At 54.2% G+C, this 22,350-nt stretch overlaps 2 protein-coding genes and 2 long non-coding RNA genes across 5 annotated transcripts; 3 read left to right on the forward strand and 1 right to left on the reverse strand.

Moving 5' to 3' along the window:
* The first annotated feature begins 210 nt into the window (after nt 1-210).
* SLC25A11 (solute carrier family 25 member 11) lies at nt 211-3,419 on the forward strand. Of its 2 annotated transcripts, XM_058828497.1 has the most exons (8): nt 215-410; nt 868-1,020; nt 1,272-1,478; nt 1,574-1,664; nt 1,915-2,005; nt 2,099-2,198; nt 2,314-2,365; nt 2,782-3,419. In XM_058828497.1, exons 1-8 carry the CDS (start codon nt 334-336, stop codon nt 2,935-2,937), a joined length of 927 nt encoding a protein of 308 aa, XP_058684480.1. In that variant the 5' UTR covers nt 215-333; the 3' UTR covers nt 2,938-3,419. The 2 variants fall into 2 exon arrangements, with proteins under 2 accessions (XP_058684481.1, XP_058684480.1); XM_058828498.1 differs by lacking the exon at nt 868-1,020 and having other exon boundaries at nt 211-410.
* A 127-nt stretch (nt 3,420-3,546) lies between these two features.
* PSMB6 (proteasome 20S subunit beta 6) lies at nt 3,547-6,443 on the reverse strand. Its single transcript, XM_058828499.1, has 6 exons — nt 6,289-6,443; nt 5,754-5,821; nt 4,725-4,856; nt 4,515-4,644; nt 4,082-4,226; nt 3,547-3,756 (listed from the first exon to the last, which is right to left on the reverse strand). The coding sequence occupies exons 1-6, from the start codon at nt 6,376-6,378 to the stop codon at nt 3,620-3,622; spliced, it is 702 nt and encodes a 233-aa protein (XP_058684482.1). The 5' UTR covers nt 6,379-6,443; the 3' UTR covers nt 3,547-3,619.
* A 9,419-nt stretch (nt 6,444-15,862) lies between these two features.
* On the forward strand, nt 15,863-17,522 carry LOC131574121 (uncharacterized). Its single transcript, XR_009276384.1, has 4 exons — nt 15,863-15,942; nt 16,020-17,119; nt 17,194-17,235; nt 17,330-17,522. It is a non-coding gene; the product is annotated as an uncharacterized LOC131574121 (long non-coding RNA).
* Nucleotides 17,523-17,575: 53 nt separating this feature from the next.
* LOC131574120 (uncharacterized) lies at nt 17,576-20,798 on the forward strand. The gene is made up of 6 exons (XR_009276383.1): nt 17,576-17,655; nt 17,733-18,804; nt 18,880-18,946; nt 19,042-19,214; nt 19,298-19,377; nt 19,455-20,798. It is a non-coding gene; the product is annotated as an uncharacterized LOC131574120 (long non-coding RNA).
* The last annotated feature ends 1,552 nt before the right edge of the window (nt 20,799-22,350 follow it).

The following is a 22,350-nucleotide window of genomic DNA, read 5'->3' on the forward strand; positions in this document are numbered from 1 at the left end:
AATATCGCGAGAGAAGGGTAGGGCTACTTACTACCCGCCGCTGCCCTAGCCAATCCTCTTGGTTACTGAGCAATTTCCCTTCCCGCCAAAACACCCTCCACCAATGAGAGACGCGAGGGCGGAACAGGTCCCCGGGGCTCGCGGTCACGTCCCCTCCCCTTAGAGGCGGCGCTTCCCCTCAGAGCTACGCTCCCCGCTCGGGCCTCCGCCCCGGCGCCGCGCAAGCGCCCCGCGCAGGCGCACTGGCGCCGCGCCCCCCCGAGTCACCTTGGGGCGCCGCCGGTGCCGGACCCCGCGCCCCCCCCGCGCCCCCGGTACCAGGGCCCGGCCGTCATGGCGGCGGCGCCGGCGGCCGAGAGACCCAAGACTTCCCCGAAATCTGTGAAGTTTCTCTTCGGCGGCCTGGCCGGGTGAGAGCCTCCCCCCTCACACCCCCGCTCCTCGCCAAAACCGGGATCCCGCACTCCCAAACCGACATCCCCCTGCCCAGACCTTTCAGGTCACCCCTGAACCACCCCCGATGCCGCTCCTAACCCCTCAGCCCCCCGCTCCAAACCCTTTAATATCCCCCGATCCCGATCATTACCCCCCCATAGCCTCCCCTAAATCCCTTCCGAATCCCTCAAATGCTTCCTTCCAGACCCACCACTGCCCTCCAAAATAAATTCAAATCCACTGCACCCTTTCAAACCTCCCGAAATCCCATACAGCTCCCCTCACACCCGTTCTGTGTCCCCCCACAGATCCCCAAAGCTCCTTCAGACTTCCTCGTCACCCAGGTTTCCTCTGAGAGGGCTGTGGGTGGATTTGGGGAGCTGTGGAGAGGGGTTCAAGTATTTTTGGGGTCCCCCGACCCCCTTCCTTCAGGATGGGGGCTACAGTCTTTGTGCAGCCCCTGGACTTGGTGAAGAATCGGATGCAGCTGAGCGGGGCCGGGGCCAAGGGCCGTGAGTACCGGACGTCCCTGCACGCCCTGGGGTCCATCCTGCGCCACGAGGGACTGAGAGGCATCTACACGGGGTATGGGCCCCCCAGAACCCCCTTGCAACCATCCTGGACCTCCAAATCTCTGGGACATCTCTTGAACTCCCGAACCCCCTGGGATCCCCTTGAAACCTCTTGTCCCTGCATGCCCTGGGGTCAGTCCCATGCTGCAAGAGGTTGCTGGTCAGGGGATACAGATCCCTCAAAACTCCAAGCACCTACGAGCCTTAAGCTCTTTCCTGCCCCCCCATTTTGGGGACTCCTCCCTACTCTCTGTGTCCCCACAGGCTGTCAGCGGGGCTTCTACGCCAGGCCACCTACACCACCACCCGCCTGGGCATCTACAGCGTCCTCCTGGAGCGTTTTGGCGGTGCTGATGGGACCCCCCCTCCATTCCTCGCCAAGGCAGCCATGGGAATGACGGCAGGGGCTGCGGGGGCCTTTGTGGGGACCCCAGCTGAGGTGGCCCTCATCCGCATGACAGCTGATGGCAGGTGAGCCCCCAACCGTACCACAAGTATCTACGTCCCCACCTGCCCCCCTCTCTGCTTTTTTTACCAAAATCCCGTTTTTTTGCCCCGAATCCCAGGCTGCCCCCTGGTGAGCGCCGCGGCTATCACAACGTGTTTGACGCCCTCGTGAGGATGGCAAGGGAGGAAGGGGTGCTCACGCTGTGGAGGGTAAGTGGGAGCTGTGGGACCCCAAGATCCTCCCATGACTCCCCTGCTGCCTCCCCAAGGATCTGGGGGTGTCCTCATGCTCTGGGGGGGCAAGCTGGGTATCCCCCAAACTCCTGTCTCCCATCCCAGTGCTGTGTCTCCAGCTGTGGTGAGGAGAGCATGGTCTGTGGAGGAAAGTGGGAATGCAGCGGGTGATGTGGCAGGGTCTGGGGGTACACAGGACTCACCCAAACACCCTGTTTTCCCATAGGGCTGTATCCCCACCATGGCCCGTGCCGTGGTGGTCAACGCTGCCCAACTTGCCTCATACTCCCAATCCAAACAATTCTTGCTTGACTCTGGTGAGTTCAGGGGGTGGGTCTGCCATGGGGAAATCCTATAAATCCTAGTCCACTCTCCCCCCATTCCCCTCTGATGTTTTTGGGTGCCCCCAGGGCATTTCCGTGACGACATCCTGTGCCACTTCTGTGCCAGCATGATCAGTGGGCTGGTGACCACGGCAGCCTCCATGCCCGTCGACATCGTCAAGACCCGGTGGGTTCATTTGGGGGGTGGGGGGGTTGCTCCCCTGCTCGCCCTTAGATAATCACAAATGTGGTACATGGTCACCCCAAAACCGCCTGTTTAACCCCAAAATTTCCCCCAACAGGATCCAGAACATGCGGACAATAGACGGGAAACCCGAGTACCGCAATGGGCTGGTGAGTGAGCAGGGTTTGGGAGGCAACACCATTTGGGAGTCCCCATCAGTTTAGGAGGGGCTCCTCTGTAATTTTGGGAGTTCCCTTTCAACTGGGGGGAGGGGGGGTTTACATGATTTTTGGGGTGTTCCCTGTCATTGGAGGCGGGGGGAAAAATTCAGGTAATTTTGAGGAGATGCCTATAATTTTGGGGAGCTCCCCTAGCATTTTGGGAAAGTTCCCCGTTATCTTGTGGGAGGGAGGGGCGATCCCTGTCATTTTTGGAAGGTTTCTCATAGTTTTGGCAGGCTTCCTCATCTTCTTGAGTGCGTCCATGTTATTTCAAGAAGGTTCCCCATTCTTCTGGAAAGGCATCCATGCCATTTTTTAGGTTTATTTTTGGGCGCCCTCCCCCTGACACACTGCTCCCCCCACAGGATGTGCTGCTGAAGGTGGTGCGGTATGAGGGCTTCTTCAGCCTCTGGAAGGGCTTCACCCCCTACTATGCCCGCCTGGGCCCCCACACCGTGCTCACCTTCATCTTTCTTGAGCAGATGAACAAGTGGTACCAGCGGCTCTTCCTCAGTGCCTGACACCCCCCGGGGGGGGGGGGGGGGGTCGGGGGGATCTGACCCCATCCCGTGGGCTCTGAGGGGGTCTGACCTCTCCCTCAGGTGCTGTGGGGGTGCCTGACCCCCACCCCACCAGGGGCTGGAGGCTAGGTGACTCTATAGGAGTGCCTGACCACCCCCATCAAGGCTATGAAGTGGCCCTGGGGCCCTATGGAGGGGCCCTGGGCCTGATACAGGGGCACTGGATCCCTCCCATGGGGACAGCAGGGGATGTCTTGTCCCTATGGGGCAGCCCTATAGAAACTGTAGGGTGCCGTCCCCATGTGCCCCCTTCCCACCCCTCTGGGGGTTTTGTTACCAGCCAGTATCAAGGTCAAAGCGTGGGGCAAGAGCCCCCCAGATTTCCCCTCCCCCCCGCCCTTCCCCCAGCACCCTCCACCCTGCGCTTTGTTAATGAATCATGGATCGTGATCATGTAATTAAAGCAAGACCTACAGACATTGCAGGGTGCTTTATCTTTGTCACACTGCGGGGGGGGGGGGGTCTGTGTCTGTCACACCGTGGGTGTGGCCTTTCCCCCACCAGGGACTGCGTGACAGCAGGGGACTCCAAAGCTAGACCCCAAGAAAATCCACCGGAGGCAGCAGAGCTGTTTATTGTCTCCCCTGCCAAATTCGGGGGTCCTGGCGGGGGGGGCTCTCCCTCAAACAGGGGGGCCACCATCACCCCAGGGCAGGTCAGAGCCGGCCAGGACCGTCCGTTCCACTCCCTCCTCGGTGATGGCCGCCAGCCTGATGACCCCCCCACTGGAGCCGTCCCGCACCATCGCCAGGGCCAGTGCTGGGGGAACACAGGTAAGGAACCCCCCAAACCATTAATGTTCCCAAATCCCCAAGACACTCCAAGACCCCTCAGTGCTGCCCAAACTCTTCTGTGCTCCGAAATCCTCTTCCAGGACCCCCCAAACTCTTCCGTGTTCCATAAATCCTCTCCCAAGACCCCTACACCACTCCATGTTCCCAAAATGCCTACCCAGGACACGCCCAAACCCTTCAATGCCAGCCAAACTCCTCTGTACCCCCAGATCCTCTCCCAGGACCCCAAGCCCCCTCTCAGGACCCTTCCCACCTCCCACCCCGAATTCTCCAATATCCCCCAAACCCACCACGGGCGACGAATTCCTGGCACTGGGAGCGGGTCATCCCCGGCTGGAATGTGGCGTCCAGGAATCCATAAATGTAGGAGCTTCCTGAGCCCCCCACAGCGAAGGGCTGGCGCAAGAGCAGCCCTCCCATTGGCACCACGTACACCTGGGGGGCACAGCGGGGGCTGTAGGGTGCTCTGGGGAAAAGGAGGGGGCTGCGGGGCAGAAAGAGAGGACTGCAGGGAAAAGATGGGGTTATGAGGCAGAAAGGAGGAGCACTGTAGGGCAGAGGTGAGCGCTGTAGGGCAGAGAAGGGGATACCAGGAAGCAGAAGGAGATGTGGGGCAGAGTGAGACACTCCTGGACAGAAAAGGGGACACTCGGGAAGAAAAAGGGACATGCTGGGACAGCAGAGAGGACAGAAAAGGAGACACCGGAACTAAAGGGAGCCCACCTGTCCCCCCCGCCGTGGGTCCCAGCCAGCGACAATGATGCCGGCGCTGAGTTCCTCACGGTACCGGTAGCAGCTCTGCTGGAAGAGGCGGGCGGCTGTGCGCACCCGCGGCGGCTCCTCCAGCTCCACGCTGTGGGGCAGGGCCAGGTGTCGGGCTGGGGGTTGTCCTGACAGCCTCCCTGACCCTACCCCATGCCCCATGGGGGGTACCTGTGGAAGGCCAGCTGATAGGCCACAGCATCAGCCACTGCCTGAGTGTCGGCTGCCGAGCCCGAGCGGCAGCAGAAGATTCGGTCGTGGACGGGGGTCAGTTTGTCTGTCACTCGGTTGGCTATGTAGGACCTGCGGGACACCGTGGTGATGTCACTGTGGCAGCAGCCTGGCTGCTGGAGGTGATAGCAGTGTGATGTTACCGTAACAACCCCCCAAGGTAACACTGCAAGAGGAGCAACGCGCTGGAGATGCTAAGAAAACCCTGGAAAGCAGGTGTTGGTCCCAGGAAGATGCTGGAATTTCTTTGGGCACAAAGTGCCAGGTTTTGCAGGCACGGGACTTAGAAATATAGGATTTGCTGCGGTAATAACAACAAAAAGAAATAATAGGGGAGGAAATCCCAGAAAGGCAGGGATAACCCCCAGGGAACGCTGGGAAATGGATTTTACAGGATTACCAGGATGGAATATCAATAAAAATAATTCAGGTTTTGTTCAAAGATCTGAGGCACTGGAAAGAATTTTTCCATATAATGGACCAAAGATGATAACAAATATAGTGTGGGAAGTGTCCCATATTTTACAGATGAATTAAGAATTACATTACTTAGAAGGATGCAGGAAGCCCTTTGGATTGGGCGATTTTAACACGGGATTAAAATCCAATTTTTATCACCACACCGGGGAATGGTTCTGTGGGATCTGAAAACTCCCCCTAAAAGAGGAAAAACTATTTGGCCAAGAAAAAATGAGATCTGTGGAGAGAAACTGGGACCAAGATCACAAACTTTAACCTGAGAATGTTTTTGCAGGAATTATTCCACATAAATAAAGGATTGTTGGATAATATTGGTGAAGGAAAATGCCTGTCAAGTGTGACATTGATATCTTGAGATACCTGGCACCCTACCTGCAGCTTTGGCTTCCCAGTGACATCATCATGACACCGTGACAAGAGTGACAACCCTAGCACACCGTCCCGGATCCCCGTGAGGGCACTGATGATGTCACGGCCCATGGCACTCACCCGGTGGTGGTTCGGGAGTCGGCCCCTATGACGACGCCTCCATCGAACTCCACGGCCATGATGGTGGTCTGGGGGGAAGGCAGAGAAGGTGTGCGCTGCAAGTCCCGGCCCAACAGCAGCCCCTGCCTCACAGAAACCGCCTTCCCACTGCAGATCTCGCCTCACACAATTCCCCTGCCGCACAGAAATCGTCCTTCCACAGAACTCCCGGCCCCACAGCAACTGCCCCCCTTCCCAGAGAAACCACACCGTGCCCCATAGCACCCCTCTCCAGGGGGGTCCCTCTGACCCCGTTCTCCTTCTCGCACTCTTCAGCGAACTCTCTGCTCCGCTAGCCCTTGCCCCCAGCCCCTTCTGCCCCAAACCCAGCCCCAACTCCACCCTCAGCCGCACATCGAGGACCCTCTGCCCCACAGCCCGCTCCCTCCACCCCACGGCGGGTTCTCTTGGTCCACAACACCCCCACCCCCCGTAAGCCCATCGCGACTACATAGCCCTCCAAGTGGGTCCTCCCGCCGCCCCCCGCCCCACTCACGCCGGTGCTGACGGGCTCCGCCGTCCATTCCCGGTGAGGCCCGGCGGGGCCTGACCCAGCCCGCGACTCCCACACCGTCACGGCCGCCATCTTCCCCGGCACTTTTCGGCAGCACGATCGGCACGGCGGCTTTGGGTGGATGCTTTACGGCAGTTTGGCAGGAGTGGACAGCGCGGCGGCTGTGCTTTATGGCAGTGTGGCGCCCGCTGTGGTGACCGGGCGCTTCCTCGGAAATAAAACTCTCGTTTCTCTCACGTCCCCGAATTGTGGATGAAGACGGGGCGGGTGCTGCTGCAGGGGGCTACCTGAGGACACCTGAGCGGGGAGCTGCTGGTGGGCAGGAGCCGAGGGGGGATTTCCGGGGGGTCTCTCAAGGAAGGATGGTTGGAATATCTCGCAGGGGCTCGGGGAGCACCCGGATGCACCTGGGCATGGAACTGCTGAATGGGAACGATGAACTGGAGCCGGATCTATGAAATGGAACTTTCAGCTGGAGCTGAAATCACTGTGGGGCTGGGATAGAGACTGAACATGGGATTGCCACTGTAGGGTGAGATAACTACGGTAGGATTCATATGCTGAAATCACTGTAGGTCAGTGATATTGATGTTGGGGCAGGGTCAAAGATCAAGGGTCATTGGTCAAAGGGCCGAGGTCAAGGGCAAATGGCTGAAGTGAAAAGTCAGGGATTCAAACTTCAAGGGTCACATGTGAATGGTCAGGGTTCAAAGACCAAGAGTAAAGGGTCAAAGATCCAATGTTACGGGTTAATTTTCAAAGGTTATGTGGTCAAAGGTCAATTATCAAGGAATCAAACTTCGAAGGGCAGAAGTCAAGAGTCAAAGGTGAAGGGTCCAAGGTTAGAGATCAATGCCAGGGAGTTGCAGGGAAGAGGAGTATTTATAAACTGTATCCATATTTCCGTGTAATTCTTGGTGGTTGGATTTTGTTTTTGCTTGTCAGGATAGGCCATGAACGGGCCCCTGAACTCTCGATCGATGTGTTTTGACATCAGAAAAGCAAGTTTTCCACAGAAAAGCAAGTCAGCTGATTCTATGATTCTAGAGAAAAAATTAGAGGTGTTGGCTTATGCTGCATGGGGAATTACATTGGTAATTATGAAACTCAGACACGTGAAATTTTGGAGGTGGAATTCCACTTTCAGCCTTGAGGAAGAGGGGAGGTGTCCTTATCCATAGAAAGGAAAGGTCGGTAACCCACTTGTAAAATACCAGAACAAGTCTTTCTTTTCTTCCTTTGTCCCTTCTGCCGCCACTCCCTCTTTCTGCCTCTGGCCTGTGCCTGGGGTTTCAGGGAGGGATTTCTGGGACCTGCCCCCCTTTCTTGTTGCAGCACAGCTCATTTTTTTGGGGGGGGGTCTAGACCTGGACAGGGTTCCCATAAAGCAGGGTGCTGCTGTCCAGGGCAGTTGGAGTTGTTCTGTGCCTTCTTTGGGGGTGAGGAGCAAAGGCTGAGGGGGACGGGGTGGGCACTGGGGGGCTCCCATGTCCCTTGGGGCACGCCGAGGTCCCCGGCAGAGGGAGGCAGGCGCTGCGCTGGAGGAGCAAGGTGAGCGGGGAATGGGGAGGGCTTGTGCTGGGTACCCTTGCCCAGAGGGGACCCCGAGCTGCCAGGAAATTCCCTGGGAGGGCTGGATGCAGAATCCAAAAACCTGTGGAGCTGTTCTGGTTTTTTTATAGGTACTGGCCCTCTAGTGTTATGATTTTGTTTTGTCAGTAATAGAAATAGGTTTGGTTTCCACATGTATTAATTGCGTGTAAATTAGTGTATAAAATACATGTATAAATCACATATTAAAGTCTACAGATTGAAATTTATATGTATAAGTTCCATAGAGATTAGTGTGTACTGCGTATCAGCGTTGACTAATGCTTTATATTTTTGTCATTCTGATGTGTTAGGTTAATGAATTTACATAGTTTAAAATATAAACAAATAGAAATTTAAAAAAACCCATAAAAATAGAAAAATATAAAGAGAAATATATAAATTCATAATAAATTTATAAATTTAAAAATAGAAATACATATATCAACAGAAAATCTATAATATAGATGTAAATAAATATGCACACAAAATATAAGTAATATTATGTATGTTATTGAAATATAATCTATATTATATATAAGAATAGAAAAATATAAATAACTATAAATATAAGTTTAAAAAATTATTTAAATACAGTGCTTTAATATTAAAGGGCTGAGGTCAAGGGCAGAAGCTCAGAGATCAGGGGTCAATGGTTAAAGTGAAAAGTCAGGGTTTCAAACTTCAGGGGTCACATGTGAATGGTCAGGGTTCAAAGACCAAGAGTAAAGGGTCCAAGGTCCAATGTTATGGGTTAATTTTCCAAGGTTATGTGGTTCAAGGTCAATTATCAGGGAATCAAACTTCAGAGAGCTAAAGTCAAGAGTCAAACGTCAAAATTCAGAGGTTAAGTGTAAAAGGTCAATGGGAGGTTGCCAGGGAGTTGCAGGGAAGAGGAGTATTTATAAACTTTATCCATATTTCCCTGTAATTATGGGTGTTTGGATTTCCTTTGTGCTCGTCAGGATAAGCCATAAACGAGCCCCTGAACTCTGCATCGATGTGTTAAACACTTCCACAGAAAGGCACGTCAGCAGTGATTCTAGAGGAAAAATTAGAGGTGATGTCTTATGATCCATGGGGAATTACATTGGGAATTATGAAACTCAAACACATGGAATTGTGGAGGTGGAATTCCATTTTCAGCCTTGGGCACCTGGAGGAGGAGAGGTGTCCTCATCCATAGCAAGGAAAGCCTGGTGCCCCCGTGTGTCAGGTGCAGACAATGAGCTGTCCAGGGAATGAGCAACAAGTTACTTCTGCCCCTGCCCTCACCCGTAGGATGGCAACAGCACAAACTGAACTGTGAGGATGATGAGGGCTCAGAGCAGCCCCAGGTGTGAGCAGTGAGGTTGATGAGGGGACAAGAGCAGCTCCAGGTGTGAGCAGTTATGGTAAGGAACGGGTGGGTCCTGCCCGGGGCTGTTTTAGGGGGAGGGTTTCCCTCAGTTCACTTGGGCACGGAGCAGTTGGAGGAGAGGGGTTTATGGTGAGCTCCCCAGGGGTGTCTCATGGAACGATACCGAGACCATCTCATAGGGTCTGGGAGAACAGCTGGATGCACTTGGACATGGAGCATTGCTTAAAGGAGGTGCCGAGGGACAAACCTTTGTGTCTGGAAGCACCATCGGAGCAGGTGAGCCAGTGCGGGTTCGCAGGGGGGACTTTTCTCCTTTTCCTTTTTGATTTCATCTTGCCGGGGAGCGACAGAGCCGTGTGGAGGGGAGGTGAGCTCTGCCGGGCCGGCAGGCGGGAGCCGCGGCGCGGAGCTGTGTCCGTCCGGCCGCTCCGCCCGCTCCGGGCGCGGGGCTCGGGCACCGCCGGGGTCCCTTCGGGCCGGTCCCGGTGCCGCTGGGCGGGCCGGGCTGTCCCGGGGCCGGGGCCGCCCCCGCCCGCCGGAGGAGCCGCTTTCCTGCCGGGAGCCGCGCTCCGTCCTGGGCCGGGAGCGCGGGGCCGCCCCCGGGTGCCGAGTGCCGCCGCTGCCGGGGCTCGCGTGGCTCCCCCGGTCCCCCCGCACCTGGAGCGGCGCCAGCCCGGGAGCGAGTCCCGGCGAGGGCCGCAGGGGGACACTCGTGGCTCGTCAGGTTCAGAGTGCGCTGGCAAAAGCCGCTGGGAGGAGGGGAGGGGGAAAAGCCCGACCTTCCGGCCTTTTTGTCTCGGGGCTTTGTCGGTGTTGCTCTTTAGCCGAGCCGCGCCTTTAAATAACGATGTGGCGCCTTCTAGAAACTGTGTCCAATACCTTTTGCACCCTGACGTGAGGGTTTCGAGCTCAGGTTTTTCCATTGCCGAGTTAATTGCAGGTCCAAGCTGACAGCGTCCCGTGCATCTGGTGTGCATGAATCTGTTTGTGATGTTCATTTCCTCTGGATGCAGAGTTGGGCTTGTTGGGCAGACCGTATTTCTCAAACCTCGGAGCTTGTTTAAGGCTTGTACACGATTTTCTGGAGACGCGGGCTGGGGGAGAACTTTGTCTTGCTGCTGTACTAGGGAATGGAATGCAGGGGGTCCCCGCAATATCCCCGTGGAAGCTGGAATGTCCGAGGAAATGGATGCGACAATTCTCGGGGCTGAACCTGGCTCCCAGCGCTCTGCAGCGTAGGACGCGAGAGAGCAGGGCCGAGGGACAGCGGGGTAGGAGCGGCGAGGTGCTTCGTGCTCTGGGTTTGGTGTCGCTGATGTTTCCAGAGCCAGAGCAGGTTGATTTGGTTCTGGTGCACTGGAACGGGATCCAAACCTTGGAAAGGTTTGAGACAAACTGGGAGGAAATGTTTTAAAATGAATGTGTTTCTTAATAGAAAGCAGGTTTCAGTCCGTTTTTAAATTGATTTTAAAGGAGGTTTTTTTTTGTTGTGGAGAAAAGACCAGTAGATTTTAGAAGGGTTTTTATATTTGTTTTGAAAAATTATTTTAGTATTGTTAGTTGAAGTGTTAGGATGAGTTGTGTTTTAGTGTTGAATCTTTTTGAGGGGGTTCAGATTTTTTCTAGGTTAAGATTTTTTTCCCTTGGTTGGTGGAGGTATTGTGATTTTATTGATGATATTGGAGGGAACTTGATACTGTTTGTTTTTGGCTATTTTATTTTTACAAATTGGATTTTTGCAGTTGGACTGGAAGAATTCACTTTATTTCAAAACATACTACTTTAATGATATAAAGGTTTCCATATTAACTCCTCAGTGTCTTAGATTTTTTTTCTCATTTAGGTTTTCCAGAATTTATGGATAATTTAGCAATCAAGCAGGGATGGCACCCAGTTCTTGAAAAGATGGCTATGGAAAAACCTGTGTCTAACAACACGTACCTGACGGAGGGCAACAATTTTGCCGTTATTACAGGGCCAAATACGAGTGGCAAATCAACATCGGCATGGATCTGCCGGAGGAGAGAACTTTCTGGTGGGCTCCCAGTGACATCTCATGGAGTGACGGTGAGAGCATCTCATAGGGTCTGGGGGAGCACCTGGATGCACTTGGATCCGGAGCACTGCTTAAAGGAGGTGGTGATGGACAAAGCTTTTTGCCAGGAAGCAGCACCTGAACAGCTGAGCCGGTGTGGATTTGCAGGGGTGATCTTTCTCCTTTTCCCTTTTGATTTCACCTTGGCAGTCCCTCCCCAGTGCCCTCAATCTGTCACAAGAATTCCAAGAAAAAAAAAGGCTGAGCAAACAGTGAAAAGAAGGGGTATAGGTAAGGTGGAGTTCAGGTGTACCCCACCCCAAACCCTAAACAGCAGCCCTAACAGCCCTCCCGTTTCCCTGAGACAGCTGCAGGCAGGAACCCTAAAGCAGCAGAGTGCCAGAACCCCTGGTACTGCAGACAGTACCCTGGTGCTAGGGCCAGCCAGGAGATAGTGGGGGGACGATCCGTAGGGTTGGGGAAACAGGGGGTTTCCCGCCCCGCCCCACCCTGGGCTCTCGGTCCCTCCGCAGCCGGGGATTGCTCCTACCCCTCCTCGAGGCGGCGGTTGGCAGGGCTTCGTGCCTAGCCTCCGCAAAGAGTTCGGCTCTGTCAGCCTCTGCCCTGTCTCAGGGCCAAACTTAGGTAGGGTAGGGAGCAACTGTGGATTGCCTGGTCCGGGCTAATGGACATCTCTTGGGGCCTATGGATAAGGAGCATCCCCGGTTGCAAGCGTAGGGTTCTAATTAAGTTTGTAGGGTTCAGTGGGGGAGCTTGGCAGTGACACAGAGAGGTTGAGGGAGGGCTTCAGAGGTCAAAACCTTGAGGGCTGTAGACAAACATTGAAAATAAAAGGGGTACAGGTTGGGATATAAGGTAGAGTTCAGGTGTACCCAAACCCTGAACAGCAGCCCTAACAGTGCCCCCATTTCCGTGAGGCAGCTGCAGGCAGGAACCCTAAAGCAGCAGAGTGCCAGAACCCCTGAGAGCTGCAGGCAGTACCCCTGGTGCTAGGGCCAGCCAGGAAGAGATAGTGGGTGCTAGGGCCTACTGCTGTCATATAAGCTGGGGTTTCCATCCTTGGGGTACCCTGGGCTCCCTGTCCCTCACTGACTGGAGAGTCTTCCTCCCCTTCTTGAGGTGGTGGTAATTTGGCTGTGTCAGCCAATACTGCTGTGAAGCAAGCCTCTGCCTCCCTGTGAGGTGAAGTGTGCAGCCCATGAACCTGGGCGTTCTCTAGAGAAGGTAAGTGCTGAATTTTCACAGATGTGCCGCTAAGATCCTGCATTGATATTTGGTCTTCTAGATTGTAGCTGACGAGGAGACGACATCCTGGCGATGGCAGGAACTTCCCGGATAGCGCAACGGCCTTCCAGGGCGTCCTCGTGTGGATCCTCCCCGCCAGGCATCCGAGAGCTGAGTCAAAGGCTACAAATTGCAGAGGGGCTGAAAGCGGGGTGCCGGGTCGGGACTTGTGACCTGGGATATTTGAGTCAGCTTTGGGGACGGGGAGGTCCAGACTGTGGCCCCTTAGGCCACACGGTGGGAGAGCTTCACTTTTGTTCACAGTGCTGAGGTGCGCAGGACAGAGCAGTCCCGGGGCGTGTCGTGTCACTTGTCCGTCGTGCCTTCTGTGTCTTTTGTGTCTCTCGTGTTGTACGTGCCTCGCCTTGTTTCTTCAGGGGGCTTACCAGAAACCCCGGCGTTACTCCTCGCATCTCTGGGCTCCTCGGCCCGACGCCATCGAAGCTTTGCCTCAGGAGCTCTCAGAGGCCTCAGAATCACATCTCTCTTTTAAAAGCATCCGATCGGATGTCTTTTAGAGGTCTTGTTCCGAGCTGTGTCAACAGCCGTGCGCCGCGAGGATCCATTGTTGCGGCTTAGGTCTTGAAGAAACGCAGAGATAGGTAGGGGGCTGTGGCCCTCAGATTCTCGGGCATCCGTCTTGGCAGTTGCTGGAGTTTGTCATTCCATCAGCATCTTCTTCCTCCCGGGTTCTGTGAGCTTCATCAGCTCATTCTCACCCGGCTCATCTCGTTCCGCGTTCTCTCGGTCCTTGTGGCCATTCTTGTGGCCCAGAGTTTTGTCTCCCCGTTGTGTCCCCTCGTCTGTTGTCTTGTGTGTCACGGGTGTCTGGGTGTAGTTGTCCCGGAGCTGCTCTGTCCTGCTGCCCAGCCTGGGTGTAGGTGTGAAGGGACAAGTACCAGGCCCCTGTTATTTGAAATTTGTGATGTAGGGTGTAGTTGGAGTCTAGCGGGTGTTCCTAGATGGACACAAGATGTCAGGAGCTGTGAAGTTACCCTGCAGCACTTTGACTTTTGTCTTAGCTTTCTTTCAGATGCACACGGATGAAATCGGTGGCAGAGCGCCCCATCCAGGGTAAGGGGGTTCCCGCGAGAAGGTAAGTCAATGTCTTTGCAGGGCAACTGGAACCGGTCCCTGTGTTACAGGTCTCCTCTTTGTCTTTATTCTTAGGAAGTGAAGCCGGTTAGCAGCAGTCAAGGCAAAGTGAGCAAGGTGAGCATTGACCAGTGGAGGAAAGCTCTTGTTATTGCTGGGCTCTCAGTTTCTGGTGCAATGCCAAGCGTCCCTTCTTGTTTGCGTGCTTTAGGCGGTCCAGTCGCATTTTGCCGAGATCCCCTCGCCAACCAACCGGCCGGCACAGCTGTTTCGCCGCTCCCGTGAGCCCGGCGGAAGCGTTACGGGACCATGAGACGGAGCCTTTTCCACGTAAAGGGGTTGTGTGGGTGGCCTTCAGGAAGGGACCGAGGGGTTGCCGTGAGTTGGGGATGTCGGGAGGAGGAGCGAGGGTCCCTTTGAGTTTCAGCAATGCCGCATCACTTTGTCTTCTCTTAACTCAGGCGCGCCCTGCGATGACGGCGTCCGGCTCCCGGCGTGGCCGAAGCGTGCGGCCTAAGGACGTGGCCGTTCACAGGAGACCGTGAGTCACGGAATTGTCGGGTTTTGGCTGATGCCCTGCAAAGATCAGCCGCTGATTTTCTGTTTTATTTATTGTAGCTGACCGAGAGATGGCAGCCTGGCGATGGCAGGAACTTCCCAGATGGCGAGGCGGCCTTCCTTGGCGCTCCATGTGGATCCACCCTGCCGGGCATCCGAGAGCTAAGTCGAAGGCTGCGAATTGCAGAGGGGCTGAAAGTGGGGTGCCGGGTCGGGACTCTGGACCTGGGATTTTTAAGTCAGCTTTGGGGATGGGGAGGTCCAGGCTGTGGCCCCTTAGGCCACGTGAAGGGAGAGCCTCACTTTTGTTCACAGTGCTGAGGTGCGCAGGACAGAGCAGTCCCGGGGCGTGTTGTATCACCTGTCCGTCGTGCCTTCTGTGTCTTTTGTGCCTCTCGTGTTGTATGTGCCTCGCCTTATTTCTTCTGGGGGCTTACCAGAAACCCCGGCATCACTCCTCGCATCTCTGATCTCTGGGCTCTTCAGCCCGATGCCATCGAAGCTTTGCCTCAGGAGCTCTCAGAGGCCTTGGAATCGCGTCTCTCTTTTAAAAGCATCCGATCGGATGTCTTTTAGAGGTCTTGTTCCGAGCTGTGTCAACAGCCGTGCGCCGCGAGGATCCATTGTTGCGGCTTAGGTCTTGAAGAAACGCAGAGATAGGTAGGGGGCTGTGGCCCTCAGATTCTCGGGCATCCGTCTTGGCAGTTGCTGGAGTTTGTCATTCCATCAGCATCTTCTTCCTCCCGGGTTCTGTGAGCTTCATCAGCTCATTCTCACCCGGCTCATCTCGTTCCGCGTTCTCTCGGTCCTTGTGGCCATTCTTGTGGCCCAGAGTTTTGTCTCCCCGTTGTGTCCCCTCGTCTGTTGTCTTGTGTGTCACGGGTGTCTGGGTGTAGTTGTCCCGGAGCTGCTCTGTCCTGCTGCCCAGCCTGGGTGTAGGTGTAAAAGGCCAAGTCCCAGGCCCCTGTAATTTGGCATTTGTAATGTAGGGTGTAGTTGGAGTCTAGAGGGTGTTCCTAGATTGACACAAGATGTCAGGAGCTGTGAAGTTACCCTGCAGCACTTTGACTTTTGTCTCAGCTTTCTTTCAGATGCACACGGATGAAATCGGTGGCAGAGCGCCCCATCCAGGGTAAGGGGGTTCCCGCGAGAAGGTAAGTCAATGTCTTTGCAGGGCAACTGGAACCGGTCCCTGTGTTACAGGTCTCCTCTTTGTCTTTATTTTTAGGAAGTGAAGCCGGCTAGCAGCAGTCAAGGCGAAGCGGGCAAGGTGAGCATTTACCGGTGGAGGGAAACTGTTGTTATTGCTGGGCTCTCAGTTTCTGGTGCAATGCTAAGCGTCCCTTCTTGTTGCGTGCTTTAGGCGGTCCAGTCGCATTTCGCCGAGATCCCCTCGCCAACCAACCGGCCGGCACAGCTGTTTCGCCGCTCCCGTGAGCCCGGCGGAAGCGTTACGGGACCATGAGACGGAGCCTTTTCCATGTAAAGGGGTTGTGTGGGTGGCCTTCAGGAACGGGCCGAGGGGTTGCCGTGAGTTGGGGATGTCGGGAGGAGGAGCGAGGGTCCCTTTGAGTTTCAGCAATGCCGCATCACTTTGTCTTCTCTTAACTCAGGCGCGCCCTGCGATGACGGCGTCCGGCTCCCGGCGTGGCCGAAGCGCGCGGCCTCAGGACGTGGCCGTTCACGGGAGACCGTGAGTCACGGAATTGTCGGGTTTTGGCTGATGCCCTGCAAAGATCAGCCGCTGATTTTCTGTTTTATTTATTGTAGCTGACCAAGAGACGGCAGCCTGGCGATGGCAGGAACTTCCCAGATGGCGAGACGGCCTTCCTTGGCGCTCCATGTGGATCCACCCTGCCGGGCATCCGAGAGCTAAGTCGAAGGCTGCGAATTGCAGAGGGGCTGAAAGTGGGGTGCCGGGTCGGGACTCTGGACCTGGGATATTTGAGTCAGCTTTGGGGATGGGGAGGTCCAGGCTGTGGCCCCTTAGGCCACGTGAAGGGAGAGCCTCACTTTTGTTCACAGTGCTGAGGTGCGCAGGACAGAGCAGTCCCGGGGCGTGTTGTATCACTTGTCCGTCGTGCCTTCTGTGTCTTTTGTGCCTCTCGTGTTGTATGTGCCTCGCCTTATCTCTTCTGGGGGCTTACCAGAAACCCCGGCATCACTCCTCGCATCTCCGATCTCTGGGCTCTTCAGCCCGATACCATCGAAGCTTTGCCTCAGGAGCTCGCAGAGGCCTTGGAATCACGTCTCTCTTTTAAAAGCATCCGATCGGATGTCTTTTAGAGGTCTTGTTCCGAGCTGTGTCAACAGCCGTGCGCCGCGAGGATCCATTGTTGCGGCTTAGGTCTTGAAGAAACACAAAGATAGGTAGGGGACTGTGGCCCTCAGATTCTCGGGCATCCGTCTTGGCAGCTGCTGGAGTTCGTCAGTCCGTCAGCAACTTCTTCCTCCCGGGTTCTGCGTGCTTCATCAGCTCGCCTTCATTCTCACCCGGCTCATCTCGTTCCGCGTTCTCTCGGTCCTTGCGGCCATTCTTGTGGCCCAGAGTTTTGTCTCCCCGTTGTGTCCCCTCGTCTGTTGTCTTGTGTGTCACGGGTGTCTGGGTGTAGTTGTCCCGGAGCTGCTCTGTCCTGCTGCCCAGCCTGGGTGTAGGTGTAAAAGGCCAAGTCCCAGGCCCCTGTAATTTGGCATTTGTAATGTAGGGTGTAGTTGGAGTCTAGAGGGTGTTCCTAGATTGACACAAGATGTCAGGAGCTGTGAAGTTACCCTGCAGCACTTTGACTTTTGTCTCAGCTTTCTTTCAGATGCACACGGATGAAATCGGTGGCAGAGCGCCCCATCCAGGGTAAGGGGGTTCCCCCGAGAAGGTAAGTCAATGTCTTTGCAGGGCAACTGGAACCGGTCCCTGTGTTACAGGTCTCCTCTTTGTCTTTATTCTTAGGAAGTGAAGCTGGCTAGCAGCAGTCAAGGTGAAGCGGGCAAGGTGAGCATTTACCGGTAGAGGGAAACTGTTGTTATTGCTGGGCTCTCAGTTTCTGGTGCAATGCCAAACGTCCCTTCTTGTTTGCGTGCTTTAGGCGGTCCAGTCGCATTTCGCCGAGATCCCCTCGCCAACCGGCCGGCACAGCTGTTTCGCCGCTCCCGTGAGCCCGGCGGAAGCGTTACGGGACCGTGAGACGGAGCCTTTTCCACGTAAAGGGGCTGTGTGGGTGGCCTTCAGGAAGGGGCCGAGGGGTTGCCGTGAGTTGGGGATGTCGGGAGGAGGAGCGAGGGTCCCTTTGAGTTTCAGCAATGCCGCATCACTTTGTCTTCTCTTAACTCAGGCGCGCCCTGCGATGACGGCGTCCGGCTCCCAGCGTGGCCGAAGCGTGCGGCCTAAGGACGTGGCCGTTCACAGGAGACCGTGAGTCACGGAATTGTCGGGTTTTGGCTGATGCCCTGCAAAGATCAGCCGCTGATTTTCTGTTTTATTTATTGTAGCTGACCGAGAGACGGCAGCCTGGCGATGGCAGGAACTTCCCAGATGGCGAGGCGGCCTTCCTTGGCGCTCCATGTGGATCCACCCTGCCGGGCATCCGAGAGCTAAGTCGAAGGCTGCGAATTGCAGAGGGGCTGAAAGTGGGGTGCCGGGTCGGGACTCTGGACCTGGGATTTTTAAGTCAGCTTTGGGGATGGGGAGGTCCAGGCTGTGGCCCCTTAGGCCACGTGAAGGGAGAGCCTCACTTTTGTTCACAGTGCTGAGGTGTGCAGGACAGAGCAGTCCCGGGGCGTGTTGTATCACCTGTCCGTCGTGCCTTCTGTGTCTTTTGTGCCTCTCGTGTTGTATGTGCCTCGCCTTATCTCTTCTGGGGGCTTACCAGAAACCCCGGCATCACTCCTCGCATCTCTGATCTCTGGGCTCTTCAGCCCGATGCCATCGAAGCTTTGCCTCAGGAGCTCGCAGAGGCCTTGGAATCGCGTCTCTCTTTTAAAAGCATCCGATCGGATGTCTTTTAGAGGTCTTGTTCCGAGCTGTGTCAACAGCCGTGCGCCGCGAGGATCCATTGTTGCGGCTTAGGTCTTGAAGAAACACAAAGATAGGTAGAGGACTGTGGCCCTCAGATTCTCGGGCATCCGTCTTGGCAGCTGCTGGAGTTCGTCATTCCGTCAGCATCTTCTTCCTCCCGGGTTCTGCGAGCTTCATCAGCTCATTCTCACCCGGCTCATCTCGTTCCGCGTTCTCTCGGTCCTTGTGGCCATTCTTGTGGCCCAGAGTTTTGTCTCCCCGTTGTGTCCCCTCGTCTGTTGTCTTGTGTGTCACGGGTGTCTGGGTGTAGTTGTCCCGGAGCTGCTCTGTCCTGCTGCCCAGCCTGGGTGTAGGTGTAAAAGGCCAAGTCCCAGGCCCCTGTAATTTGGCATTTGTAATGTAGGGTGTAGTTGGAGTCTAGAGGGTATTCCTAGATTGACACAAGATGTCAGGAGCTGTGAAGTTACCCTGCAGCACTTTGACTTTTGTCTTAGCTTTCTTTCAGATGCACACGGATGAAATCGGTGGCAGAGCGCCCCATCCAGGGTAAGGGGGTTCCCCTGAGAAGGTAAGTCAATGTTTGTCTTTGCAGAGCAACTGGAACCAGTCCCTGTGTTACAGGTCTCCTCTTTGTCTTTATTTTTAGGAAGTAGAGCCAGCTGGCAGCAGTCAAGGCGAAGCGGGCAAGGTGAGCATTTACCGGTGGAGGGAAACTGTTGTTATTGCTGGGCTCTCAGTTTCTGGTGCAAATGCCAAGCGTCCCTTCTTGTTTGCGTGCTTTAGGCGGTCCAGTCGCATTTTGCCGAGATCCCCTCCCCAACCAACCGGCCGGCACAGCTGTTTCACCGCTCCTGTGAGCCCTGCGGAAGCGTTACAGGACTGTGTGATGAAGCCTTGGCCTTTTCCACGTAAAGGGGCCGTGTGGGTGGCCTTCAGGAACGGGCCGAGGGGTTGCCGTGAGTTGGGGATGTCGGGAGGAGGAGCGAGGGTCCCTTTGAGTTTCAGCAATGCCGCATCACTTTGTCTTCTCTTAACTCAGGCGCGCCCTGCGACGACGGCGTCCGGCTCCCGGCGTGGCCGAAGCGCGCGGCCTCAGGACGTGGCCGTTCACAGGAGACCGTGAGTCGCGGAATTGTCGGGTTTTGGCTGATGCCCTGCAAAGATCAGCCGCTGATTTTCTGTTTTATTTATTGTAGCTGACCCAGAAGACAGCAGCCTGGCAATGGCAGGAACTTCCCAGATGGCGAGGCAGCCTTCCTTGGTGCTCCACGTGGATCCACCCTGCCGGGCATCCGAGAGCTGTGTCGGAGGCTGTGAATTGCAGAGGGGCTGAAATCGGGGTGCCGGGTCTGGACTCTGGACCTGGGATATTTGAGTCAGGTTTGGGGACAGGGAGGTCCAGGCTGTGGCCCCTTAGGCCACGTGAAGGGAGAGCCTGACATTTGTTCACAGTGCTGAGGTGTGCAGGACAGAGCAGTCCCGGGGCGTGTTGTATCACTTGTCCGTCGTGCCTTCTGTGTCTTTTGTGCCTCTCGTGTTGTATGTGCCTCGCCTTATCTCTTCTGGGGGCTTACCAGAAACCCCGGCGTCACTCCTCACATCTCTGATCTCTGGGCTCCTCAGCCCGACACCATCGAAGCTTTGCATCGGGTGCTCTCAGGGGCCTTGGCATTGCATCTCTCTTTTAAAAGCATCCGATCGGATGTCTTTTAGAGGTCTTGTTCCGAGCTGTGTCAACAGCCGTGCGCCGCGAGGATCCATTGTTGCGGCTTAGGTCTTGAAGAAACGCAAAGATAGGTAGAGGATTGTGGCCCTAAAATTCTCGGGCATCCGTCTTGGCAGTAGCTGGAGTTTGTCATTCCGTCAGCATCTTCTTCCTCCTGGGTTCTGCGAGCTTCATCAGCTCGCCTTCATTCTCACCCGGCTCATCTCGTTCCGCGTTCTCTCGGTCCTTGCGGCCATTCTTGTGGCCCAGAGTTTTGTCTCCCCGTTGTGTCCCCTCGTCTGTTGTCTTGTGTGTCACGGGTGTCTGGGTGTAGTTGTCCCGGAGCTGCTCTGTCCTGCTGCCCAGCCTGGGTGTAGGTGTAAAAGGCCAAGTCCCAGGCCCCTGTAATTTGAAATTTGTCATGTAGGGTGAGTTGGAGTATAGCGGGTGTTCCTAGATGGACACAAGGTGGCTGGAGCTGTGAAGTTATCCTTCAGCTCTTTGAGTTTTGTCTTAGCTTTCTAAGCATTACATTATTCACTGCCCGATGTGGGGTTCAAAAGAGCAAGAAAAACCTATACTAATTACGTTATATTGGTACTTCCTGTGTGTTGGGAAAAAGGACTGTGGGATAAAGGACTTTGTAATGGTGTTCCTTAAGTTCATGTCTCTCAGGGTGGAGGCCTTCATGTAGTTTTAGTCTCTGAGCTTTTTTTGAGGTTTTAATCTACTTGTCCAGAAATGGATTACTTGTATTTATTTCTATTTTATGGCTATCTATCTATCTTCATTTGTTTATTATAGATGTGTATATTTTCATTTCTATATTATTCATTTAAATGTCATGCCTGTAAGTAAATAAAAAACAAAAAGTCCCTTGATTTAAATATTTTTCATACCTATTTCTATCATATTGAACTTCTTTTTTTACACACCTAGATATAATACACAACAGATATTAAAATATATTATATTAGCATCTTTCCATATGGTTTTCATACTGAATATTAATCTACTTGTCTAGATTTGGATTACTTGTATTTATTTTTCTTTCTCTCTAACTCTCTCTCTATATCTATCTATGTAGCTCCCCTATATTTACTTTTACATGTATATATTTATATATTTCTCTTTCTAATGTTCTGCTTTTTGAAATTTGCATTGCTTTCTCTTTGAAACTCTACCCATTCATTCAGCTAACAGGTCAGAATGACAAAAATCTAAAGCTCTGGTGAACCCCGAGTGCAGAACATGCTCGTCTCTCTGGAACTTAGGCACAGAAATTTCTCTTGGTGCATTTTAGTACCTCATGGATGCACAGATGTGTTTTATACACTCATATTTTACAGGGAAGTAAGAGATGGAAAAACAAAACCCACTTTCTTAACCCTAAGCCGTTTCTGACATAACAAAACCCTAACGACGGCGTGCACAGAGAGGGGCTTTCTTTCCAAGGGAATTTAGAGAGATCCAATACCTACCGTAAAAACCAGAACAGCTCCACAGGTTTTTGGATTCTGCATCCAGCCCTCCCAGGGAATTTCCTGGCAGCTCGGGGTCCCCTCTGGGCAAGGGTACCCGGCACGAGCCCTCCCCATTCCCCGCTCACCTTGCTCCTCCAGCGCAGCGCCTGCCTCCCTCTGCCGGGGACCTCGGCGTGCCCCAAGGGACACGGGAGCCCCCCAGTGCCCACCCCGTCCCCCTCAGCCTTTGCTCCTCACCCCCAAAGAAGGCACAGAACAACTCCAACTGCCCTGGACAGCAGCACCCTGCTTTATTGGAAGCCCTTCTAGGACTAGACCCCCTCCCAAAAAGGAGCTGTGCTGCAACAAGAAAAGGGGTGCCCCGGCTGCGGGCACTTCTGCACCACCGTGAGTCCAGAAAAACCCAAAATCACCGGAATTTAACCCAAAAAATCCTCAGATCCAAAAAAAACCCCGTGAAAATTGGGTAAAATATGCAAAAACGGCAAAAAATCCCATAAAAATCCTGAGTTTCGGGGGTCAAACACCACTGCTACCCCGGCTGCGGGCACTTCTGCACCGCCGTGAGTCCAGAAAAACCCAAAATCCCAGGAATTTAATCCAAAAGAATCCTCAAATAAAAAAAAAAAAACCAAAAAATCCCATATAATACGAGAAAACGGCAAAAAATCCCATAAAAATCCTGAATTTTGGGGTCAAACAGCACTGCTACCCTGGCTGCGGGCACTTCTGCACTACTGTGAGTCCAGAAAAACCCAAAATCACCGGAATTTAACCCAAAAATTACCCCAATCCAAAAAAAACCCCGTGAAAATCCCATGAAATATGAAAAAATTGCAAAAAATCCCTGGAAAAATCCTAAAAAAATCTAGAAAAAATCTCATAAAATACAAGAAAATTCTG

Source organism: Poecile atricapillus (genome assembly GCF_030490865.1).
Source record: "Poecile atricapillus isolate bPoeAtr1 chromosome 36 unlocalized genomic scaffold, bPoeAtr1.hap1 SUPER_36_unloc_4, whole genome shotgun sequence".
Classification (NCBI taxonomy): Eukaryota; Metazoa; Chordata; class Aves; order Passeriformes; family Paridae; genus Poecile; species Poecile atricapillus.

What these genes read in the sequence shown, in the direction of transcription:
- PSMB6 (XM_058828499.1), bottom strand. Translation starts at nt 6,378, where the DNA reads ATGGCGGCCGTGACGGTGTGGGAGTCGCGGGCTGGGTCAGGCCCCGCC. An exon ending in ACCCACGGCGGGGGGGACAG is followed by an intron (nt 4,227 to 4,514) that starts GTGGGCTCCCTT and finishes TGTGCCCCCCAG; the next exon opens with GTGTACGTGGTGCCAATGGG. An exon ending in CCAGGAATTCGTCGCCCGTG is followed by an intron (nt 3,757 to 4,081) that starts GTGGGTTTGGGG and finishes GTGTTCCCCCAG; the next exon opens with CACTGGCCCTGGCGATGGTG.
- SLC25A11 (XM_058828497.1), top strand. Translation starts at nt 334, where the DNA reads ATGGCGGCGGCGCCGGCGGCCGAGAGACCCAAGACTTCCCCGAAATCT. An exon ending in CGCATGACAGCTGATGGCAG is followed by an intron (nt 1,479 to 1,573) that starts GTGAGCCCCCAA and finishes CCCGAATCCCAG; the next exon opens with GCTGCCCCCTGGTGAGCGCC. An exon ending in ACAATTCTTGCTTGACTCTG is followed by an intron (nt 2,006 to 2,098) that starts GTGAGTTCAGGG and finishes GGGTGCCCCCAG; the next exon opens with GGCATTTCCGTGACGACATC.